Source organism: Mustela nigripes, chromosome 4, assembly GCF_022355385.1.
Source record: "Mustela nigripes isolate SB6536 chromosome 4, MUSNIG.SB6536, whole genome shotgun sequence".
Lineage (NCBI taxonomy): Eukaryota > Metazoa > Chordata > Mammalia > Carnivora > Mustelidae > Mustela > Mustela nigripes.
The window spans coordinates 24,086,232-24,096,339 of NC_081560.1; the positions used below are offsets into that span (position 1 = coordinate 24,086,232).

The 10,108-nt window shown below is 37.1% G+C and overlaps 1 protein-coding gene across 1 annotated transcript in view; it reads left to right on the top strand.

Annotated features, from left to right (window-relative positions):
• ZNF800 (zinc finger protein 800) overlaps positions 1-7,257 on the top strand; it is a 36,549-nt gene extending 29,292 nt beyond the window's left edge. The window contains exon 6 of the mRNA XM_059396469.1: positions 6,858-7,257. Within this exon, the coding sequence (XP_059252452.1) occupies positions 6,858-6,882 (25 nt within the window). The 3' untranslated portion in view covers positions 6,883-7,257. The remainder of the gene's footprint in view (positions 1-6,857) is intronic.
• The last annotated feature ends 2,851 nt before the right edge of the window (positions 7,258-10,108 follow it).

A 10,108-nucleotide genomic window follows, 5' to 3' on the forward strand; every position in this document is an offset into this window, starting at 1 on the left:
TTTATTTATTTATTTGACAGAGACCACAAGTAGGCAGAGAAGCAGGCCAAGAGAGAGGGGGAAGCAGGCTCCCCGCTGAGCAGAGAGCCCGATGCAGGGCTCGATCCCAGGACCCTGGGATCATGACCTGAGCTGCAGGCAGAGACTTTAACCCACCGAGCCACCCAGGCACCCTGATTGACTGAATCTTTAATGCATTGCTTCTGCTTTTCTACTTGTATTTTCCCTATTTGGGTTTACTTTGCAATAGCCGCTTTATATCTATTCATTCATTCCTTCAGTGATACATACTGTTGAGTGTACGTCATGTGCCTGACACTACTCCATTCATTTGGGGAAATGGAATCATACAGTGATTAAAGCATGGATTTTTAAGAAGCATGCAAACCTGAGTTCAAGTCTGGCTCCTTAACTTACTAGTTATTTATTCTTTCTAAGCTTTAATTTTCTGGTATGTAAAATGATTTATTAGAGACTACCTTATAAGTAGGTTTTTTGTGGGAATTTATACAAATTTAGTGATATATGCTTGGCTCAAGTAAGAGCTATTACTGTTGTAGTAATCACTAAAATTGTTATCAATTTGCTGCTGAAATACTTTCTCACACTTAGTTTCTGGTTATCTTGCTTTGCCGTTTGCAGTTCGTTGCCTTTTTGTTGGCATCAATCCAACCGTTTAATGAAAAGTCAGATGTAACATCTGTGATAAAGCCAAGATACACAGCAGTTTATTAAGTTAGAACGTATTATTTTATGGGTCTTTAATCTGCTGCCATTTCTGATAGTACCTTTTCCTGATTGTTGAAGAATTTGTTGAACTTTTCATATAATTTTGCTTTGTGGTTAATGTCTTACAGAAGCATGTATAGTTTCAGTAGCAAAACTCAAAGCAGCTTTCGGTTTTATTCTTTTGCTGTAAGCATTTGCTGTGAGTACATGAATATACTCTGAGTTTATAAGCAAGAATTATGTCTTCTTTCTGTATCACAGTGCCTCACGGTGTACCTGGCATAAAGCAGGTGCTAAGAGAACGTTGAAGGAAGGAAAGGGGGGAGGCAGGAACATGACATCAGTTATCTTCTGGTTTATCATTAGTCCACAATATAGCTTTCATTTTAAACTTCTCTTACCTTTACCTCCTCTTCAGATCTATATAGTTTCTCTACCTGTGAGTTCCTCTTTGTTTCTGTTACTGATGGCTTCTGTTTTCCCCCTTTGTGTGAGCCTCTTAGCTTCTGCCATTGCTGCTCAGTAATGGTGACAGATGAAAACTCATGAGAGTGCTGTATCGACTGTATGCACTGTAAGTAATCCATAATCAATTGCACAGCATATGGGTGTACATTTAGTGATTTTTCTAGATAATTCCTTTAAAGGTTCACTTTTGTTTAATTCATGCCTATTGAATTCTTTGAAGTGCAGCTCACATTTTCCCTCTGTCCTACTCCCCGATCCAAACCAAAAGCAGGCAACTAATTTTTGATTGCTCCTTCTGTCCTTTGTGGAATCTTTGGAATTGGAACTGATCAATTATTTCATTTATCTATTTCTCACATTGCCTACTTCAAAACTTTTGCACTATCCTTAAAGCCCCAAGTGTGTTTTTGCTTCCTTAGTAAGAACTACCTTAGCCTGTATCATGGCAAAAGATAGAGGACATTTCTTTATGTTCCCCTTCCGCATCAAAATTATTTTTTTGTCTTCTCTTCCTGCTTTGGTTCTTTGCGGAAAGAAGTGTTCTTTTCCACACCTAACACTTACACCCTCACCAATCTTTTTCCCCAAGACCTTCTTCTAGCAACCCTCCTCTCTTTCCTTCTCCCCATCTTCTTCCTTTCCACAGGCTTCTTCCCTTCAACTCACAAACATGCTCAAGTTCCCTTCATCCAGAAAGTAAAGTTTTCCTCCATACTATTCAGTCTGATTACTGCCATCTGTTCCTCCTCCTTTTCACTGTCAAGCTTCCATGTGCTTTCTTACTGCTCTGTGTTAACACTAATTTCACTGTAACTGGCCAGTTCCTTGTCTTCCTTTTCCTTTAGACTGTAAATCTCTTAGATCTGTGTCTTGATCACCACTGATTTCCTCAGGGCCTAGGATGTTTCCTGCTACATAAGTAGGCATTCAATAAATGCTTGTTGAATGAACGAACAATTTGGTGTCATGCTTCTACCCTTCATTTATGAACCATTGGCAATTTTTTTCCACCCCTACATTTCTGTTAAAAGTTTACTTGAAGGTGGGCGCCTGGTTGGCTCAGTGGGCTAAAGCCTCTGCCTTCGGCTCATGTCGTGATCTCAGGGTCCTGGGATGGAGCCCACATCGGGCTCTCTGATCAGTGAGGAGCCTGCTTCCTCCTCTTTCTCTGCATGCCTCTCTGCCTACTTGTGATCTCTCTCTGTCAAATAAATAAAATCTTTTAAAAAAAAAGTTTACTTGAAGGGCATCGATGGCAACATAAATGCTGAGTCTAATGACTTCTTGCTTTTCATCATGCTTGACCTCTTCATGGCCAGTAATGCTTACAAATTTACTTTTCCCAGATTTTTTGGTCACTTGCAACTGGGTCACCTTGGGCTAATCTCAGCATGGTATTGCATCCAAAAGAACCAGACAGGCCCAAGATTCTTTGGAAAATAATGAATCTGTTTACTATTTTATAGAAATTTTCTAAGGAGATAAAAAGGTACAATAGCATAAAGCCTAGTGAACTTCAAACAAGTTATTTTACCCATCTCTCTTCCCAAATTCTCATACAACCTGGCAGCTTCCTCCAGTGTCTTCCGTAACATTTCCACCAAAACCTTCCATAAAGTTTCTACCAAAAAAACCCTTTTCCACTTTTCCCATCTTATTTTCTTCCAAGAATAACTTTTTTTCCGGTTTAAGTCAGCTTAGCCTCTCAGCTTCTTCCAGTTCTTTTCTATATCCATTATCCTGCTTAGCATTCCAAAAGTTTAGAATGTTCTCTTGATATAATCTGGTTTGCCCTTACCCACTTTCTTTGCATGATTTTACTTAATCTTGAAGCTTTAGATCAGACACTATTTCCTTTAGTATTTCCTGACTTCTTGGTTTGGCTAGGTTTCCCCCTTGTATGTTTCTGTAGTGCCCCATGAATAACTAAATTGAAATGATCTATTTGTGGCTTTACTTTAGGCTATAAGCATCTTAAGGGTAGGGCTTCTATCTTTCCTTATGACCCTGGCATCCGTCATAGGACCTAGAACATGGTGGATGTTGATAAATATTTATTGTACTGACGCTCCTGTGAACTCTCATCCTTTTTCTCTTGCCACTGGCCTTTGCTACTAGGCCTTTAAATAGGAATTGAAGTTTCCTTAGTCTTTTTTTCTTTTTTTTTTACACTGCCTCAGTGATTCCTTCACTTCCGTTGCATCAGTTATCACTTCCGTGAAGATGACCCCAGACCTGTTTTCCAGCCTGGCTATTCTGATTATAATCCCATTTGTTTTCAAAGTTGCAAGTCCGACATCTCTCTATGGATGTTTCTCCAGCACCTTAAATGCAACAAAAACTCAGTAAACTAAACTTATTATCTTTACTTTGAACTTGTACCTTCTTTATGTCTTCCCTGGTCTCAGTTATTTATACTCATACCCACCCAGTTGCCTAGACTAATTAAGAATCCTAGGAAATGCCTTGACTTTTTTTTTTCCTTCTCATATTCTTCACCTAGTCAGTGATCGGTGCCTGTCCATCCTGCCTTTGAATGTTTTTTTTACATTTGGCTCTTTCTTGCCTTCTCCATATTTAGTAGTTTAATTGGGACTCTTATCTTGTACCTACACTATTGCATTAGTCTTGTAACTGACCTCTTCTCTAATCTGTCTTCCAAGCTGTTGTCAGAACTATCTTCCTAAAACACAGATCTGCTGTTACTGTCTGTCACTTGACTGACTTGTTCTCAGGTCTTGGCTTAATTGTCACTTCTGAGTAAAGACAACCTAAAGTATGTCTTCCTTGTAGTTCTGTTTCATATTCCTTTCCTTCTTGTCATCTAATACAGTTTGTAATTATGTTTATGTTTGTGCATTGATTTGTTTAATGTCTATCTTCCTGCTGGAGAGATTTATGTAAGAGACTAGGAGAATTATGTAGACCCTGTGCCTAGCACAGTGCTTGGGACATAGTAATGCTTTGAAAATATGTGTTGAATGAGTAGTTGGATGGTAGCTTATCAGTATAGGCAAATAGGAGATAGCAAAAGCAGAAAAGTTACAGGTCCTAGACTCTCTGTACGTTCACACGACCTTGGTCTGTAGTTCTGGCTTTTCTGTAATAGTAATGGGCTTCTCCCTTCTGTCTTTTGCATTTATTTCCATGAGGATAGGAGTCAACAATTACATTACCCCATACTCACACTAATGCTGATGTGACTGCTGTTGGTTTGGGTGCTACTGGATGGTGGCCGCTAGATTTCTTTTTTTACCTATTATTGATGATAGGTGGTGCCCCAGACATACAGGCAAACTGGTTATTTGCTAGGTCAAGTTAACCCAGATTCCTTTTTAGCTTCTTGAGTGATGCAAGCCTTAACACCACACATTAATTAAAGTGTTTATTACTTATAGGACTAGTTGTATTTGAAATGAGGTATTTATTTGCCTTTTAAAGATTGAAGATTTCAATTTAACAAACTTCTGTTGAATAGAAGCTAAAATAGTTTAAAAATATCTATGGATAGGGGCGTCTGGGTTGCTCAGTGGGTTAAAGCCTCTGTCTTTGGCTCAGGTCATGATCCCAGGGTCCTGGGATCGAGCCCTGCATTGCGCTCTCTGCTAGGCAGGGAGTCTGTTTCCCTTCCATTTTCTTGGCCTGTCTCTCTGCCTACTTGTGATCTCTCTCTCTGCCAAATAAATAAATAAAATCCTTTAAAAAATATCTAGGGATAGATCAGTAATAATAAGAAAATTAAATTTTTTTGCCTCGGTGAAACTTGCTCAGGTATCAAAAATCAAAGAATTTGATGCATATTCTTCAGATTTCACTGTTTTTAGGTTGACTAGCTTCATCTATTCAGTAGACATATCGAGCTCCTGCCTGTGTGAGATACTGAGTTAAGTGCTATGGTTACAGAGATAAGAGATAGTTCCTTTTCTCGCGTATCATAGAAGAAGAATGTATTACAAGGATACACACAAATGGAATATCAAAGCACACTGAAGGGTAGGGGAAAGCTTTTCATAATTCCTAAATTCATTCTTGAATTGAGTTTTGAAAGAATTGGGTAGAAAAAACTTCCAGGTGGGTACAGAAACACGAGACCACATGTAGATCGAGGGAAGGAATGTGAGATAAAGTGATGGCCAAATCAAGAGAGATCTTATGTACCAACTAAGTAGTTTGAATCATATTTTGAAGATTAGGGGTAGCTGTTGAAGAATTTGAAGCAGAGATATATGATAGCATTGAGGAGATTGAATTGAGGTGGAGAGTAAGATTTGTGGTGGGGAAATCAAATAGAAGCCAGTTTCAGAAATCTAAGTAGGAAGTGATAAGGGCCTACATTTAGGTAAGGCAATGTAATTGTGGAGACAGATATGGATACTAACTATAATTACTTTGAAAGTGGAATTTTCCAGCCTGTGGAGATGATAAGGAATTGAATATGATTGCTAGGTTTGGGAATTTTAGTTGAGCAGGTGGGTTAGACCATTCCTCAAGGTAGGGAATGCAAGAGGAGGAATACTTTTCTGGGGGGAAATGTTGAATTAAAGTTTAGATGTGTTGAGGTTGAGGTGCTATTGGAACATCTCATTGGAGATGCTTAGTAGGACTGGGAGATACAGACTAGAGGTCAAGAGAGAGCTTATCCAGGGGCTTGAGATTTATGAGTCATTAGTGTGTATGTTTTTTCAGCCTTAGGTTTTGAAGAGGTTACGAAGAAGAATAAATAGAGTCAGCATGTCATACTACTCACATTCTTCTGGTTTATAGTGTAATTTGGGCCGATGCCTTTCTATTTCGGTTTTGCTTTTGGGAAATGATGTTTGGCTAGCACTGATTGTCCATCTGCCCCACCCAGTACTACTTACTGCTGCCATGTGTACAGTCTGTAATGTAACATATATTTTATACTACCCTAAGAAGTGCTGGATAATTAAATTCTAATACTGTTAGGCAATGTGAACTAACTTGTGTTTTATTTAGAAGGCTTTACAAAAATTTTAAGACCTGTTTTAAAAGATTAACTTTAGAAAGGAAATACCTTATTTTAAAAAATAAAACCACTAGTGTTTTTAGACAGAATAAGATCTGTTTGTTGAGTCCTATACCTTGGACATGTCCAGGATTTGTTTGTGATTTATCCTGCCCGCCTGCCTGCCTTTTTTTTTTTTTTTTTTAAATAAATGGGGAGAGAGAAAAGGGTCACAGGGAGGGGCAGAAGGAGAGAGAGAATCTTGAGCAGGCTCCACGCCCTGCACAACCTAATGCGGGGCTCAGTCTTACAACCCTGATATTATAATCTAAGCCAAAATCAAGAGTCAGATGCTTAACTGACTGCCACCCAGGTGTCCCTAGTTCCTGTGCTTCTGATCAAGGCAGAAACTATTTCTGAAAACTAGGAGGAAGCCATCTCACCAAACTAATAGAGTCTGACATAATCCTTAGGATAGGCTTAATTTAGTATCCATACCCAGATTCTAAGGGGAAAAATGTGCTATTAAACACTGACCAGATGATTGAAGTATATTAATTTTACTTTGCTAAGCTGCACTTTCTGCATGGGTGAATATTTAAGATAACAGTTAAAAACTAGGTCCTGCATTGTTATATATGTTCCTGTGGCCCTCACTGGTTTCTCCCAATTTCTTTTCATTTTCTTTCTGAAGGGAGAACCTAACGATGAAACTTTAGACCTTGCCATTTAGATTGCCACTAGAGCTCTCCACAGGTGGAGATTTTTGTGCCCTCAGAACTGACATGAAGCAGCCTGTTTACCCTGCCCAGGAGAATGGATACTGAGGAGTACGGTATGCAAAATGAGTTTTAAGATGTCAGCCCTGCTTGGGATTGAAATAGTGACTTAATACTGAGAACATAGGTCTGTATACCATTAGAGCTATCCAGCTTTTGATTAACTTATAAAATCTCCCTTTAAAGGGAAGAATTCCTGGGAGACTATCTTTGTCATGTTTTAATAGAGTAAATTTTATGGATGAGTTATGACCCTTAAAAACTGAAGTCAGTAACAGAAATGCTGACAGACTTGAATGAGAAGAGGACACCTATATTATAGTCTTATAATCTGTAGTTAAATGAGAAAAGAAACCTTTAAAGTTTTCTGTTCTAATGCTTTGAAAACAATTTCTTTTTCTTGTTATTTGAACTTTAATAATAGACATTAGCATAAACCTAATATCCGTGTAAAAATAAGACAAGGCACATTGCTGTAGCATAGAATTATTTTAAATCATAAACTTTTAACTAATACTTATTTCAGATCTTCTCTTCTAAAAAAAATTTGTCTTTAAACATTGATTTTTTTTTCCTGGCAAACTTCTATATACCCATTCTCACCTCAGTAAATCACTAAGTGATTATTGAATAAAGGTAATTTGTGTATTTAGGCATGTGTAGGATTGTAACAGAAATGAAGAGTTGAACAGAATTTTAGAAAATATATTTTCTGCATTGAGGACTTCATTTGTTTAATAACCTTCTTTATATTTGTTGATATTCTTTAATGCCCTGTGCCAACGTTTTAGAAATTTTGTTTAGAAATTTCTTACAAGATTTATCATATTTCAATAACACAGATTTTTTTATCCAAGAGATAATGAGTACCTTGAATTTATAGTATGTATTATGCCAAAATTTAATAAGTAGTTAGATATTCTTTTACCTTTACTAGATCACTGAGTGATAGAGGGTGGTTTTTGTTTTGTTTTGACATTCTTTTTTATGTAGTAAAATCCACAGCACTCTATTACATCAACTAGACCGAGTTTACTGACTTAATCAATGGAAAAGTAAAACTGGCACCTCTTGATTTCCTGGTTTTGTGTATCTTGGGTGGAGCTGACTCCTGGGTGTGAAGGTTGTAATGGGAAATGATGCTAGGTACTTGCAAGAAAATACTGGAAGATGTTTGCCAAACATCCTGTATAAGTATGATTTTCTCATACCTCAGAGCCCTACCCTATTTAAAGTTACATCTAGATGCATATTGTTCTTGTACTGGAACTTGTTCAGTCACTTTTGGTGTAATACTAGCATGGCATCTCTCCCATGTAGTAGTCTGTGAAGGAAATTTGGCAACCCAGTATTTGAAATTAATTTCTAACAGGTTTTGCAAAGTTGCTATTTAAAATCAAACTATGACTAAAACTAAAGGCATCATTCTACCAACACTGACTTCCCTTGCTGACTGTTTTGTCCATGCTACCACCATAATTTTGCTTATCTTACAGATTTCAAAATCCTAGTTCTTTTATGACTGTGTTCTTGATAGCTCCAACCCATGGTGACCTCTTCCTTGATGAACTCACAATATTTACCTTACCACTAATTTTTCACACTCATCCTTTGTGTTGTTATTGCATTATTATTTAACTAGGGTTAACTAGACTCTCAATGCTTTGGGGCCTGACAGTCTTTCTCCTCAGCATCATGAATAAATGAATCATCGGGTGTATTCCTATTCTCTGTTCTCTAGATGTCAGTTTGGATTTCTTTCTTTTCAGGGTCCTCTTCCTGTCTTCCTTTGGCCTAAACCACCTATTGCTCTTGACTTGGCTACTCTGGTTCTGTTAGTATCTTGTGTTAGTGGAGATTATGAATGATTTTAGGAGATCCTGGGGCGAATTTTAGGGGACTGTGGGGTGATTTTTCCACCTTTTTTCCTATCTCAGGATCCATTTTTTAAACTCTGCCACAAAAACCATACTTTTTTACAGTTATTTTTAATAGGTATTCATTTATCAAAATATATTCTGGAATTCTGTATCTTGGAAGCAATAGTATAGATATATAAAAAAAGAGGACTAACCGGAAACAAAGGAGAGAAATACTGTTGAATTGCCAAACACGAATTTTATTTCCAGACTCATTTGCTTGTTGTGGTACTTCTCCACCACCCCCCCTTATAGCCTGATGGGAACAGAACACAAAGAAGTGTAAATAATTATAATATTGCATTATATAAGTAACTGCAAAGTAAGGTCTTAAACTATTTTTTTTTTTTAGCCACCTGGCATTTTGTATATACCATCTTTTGAGCCATGATTCTATTGAATTACAGATGGGGATTCTAGAGATTTAGTAGAACCTCATTTTAAACTGGAGAAAGTTGAGGTAAGTGATTGCACCAGGTCACACAGGTAGTAAATGAAGAAGTCAGGAATGGAGGCCAGCTATCTCTTAAAGATGATTTTAGAAGGTAATAAGACATACATGTAAAAAAATAAAACAGTACAATGAGGTGTTCTGTGAAAGGTAAGTTTTCTTCCTATCCCATCTTTCTCTTCCCTCATTTTCTACCCCAGAGTCAAATTACTAGTTTCTTGGGTTTTCAAGAGCTATTCTATGTGTAGATAAACATAGAAATGTATACATTCCCCTTGATGCAAATGGTAGCATGTTTGTATACACTCTTCTGTACCTTTCTTCTTCCCCACTTTTTTTTTCCACATGGCATATGTCTGAGTTTTGTGGAACCCAGATATGCTTATTCTTTGGTCCATGAACTTCCACTTTACTACATTATCATTTAAACAGCCAGTTTTTTATTCATGTGAATGGACAAAGTGTTAAATTATTTGTTGTCTCTAGTATATATTGCGTTCCTTATGTGACCATAATGTACTATGTCACATTGCTTTCAGAAAGAGATCATGGTCATTGGTTTATTTTATAATAAAGTTGAAGGTTAAAAAAAAAGTAAGTGAAATATATATAATAGTTATTGCTAGTAACCTAAAATATGTGATTAGAATATTTACTTTCCCATTTGAGAAAGAAATGACAGGCAGAGTTTTCAGGAAAATGATTTGCCTTTAGACTTGTATAAAATCTGTTTGGAATGTACAAAAATGTTTAATTTCTCAGTGCCAGGGAAAAGCAATGATGTTATAAATATCAA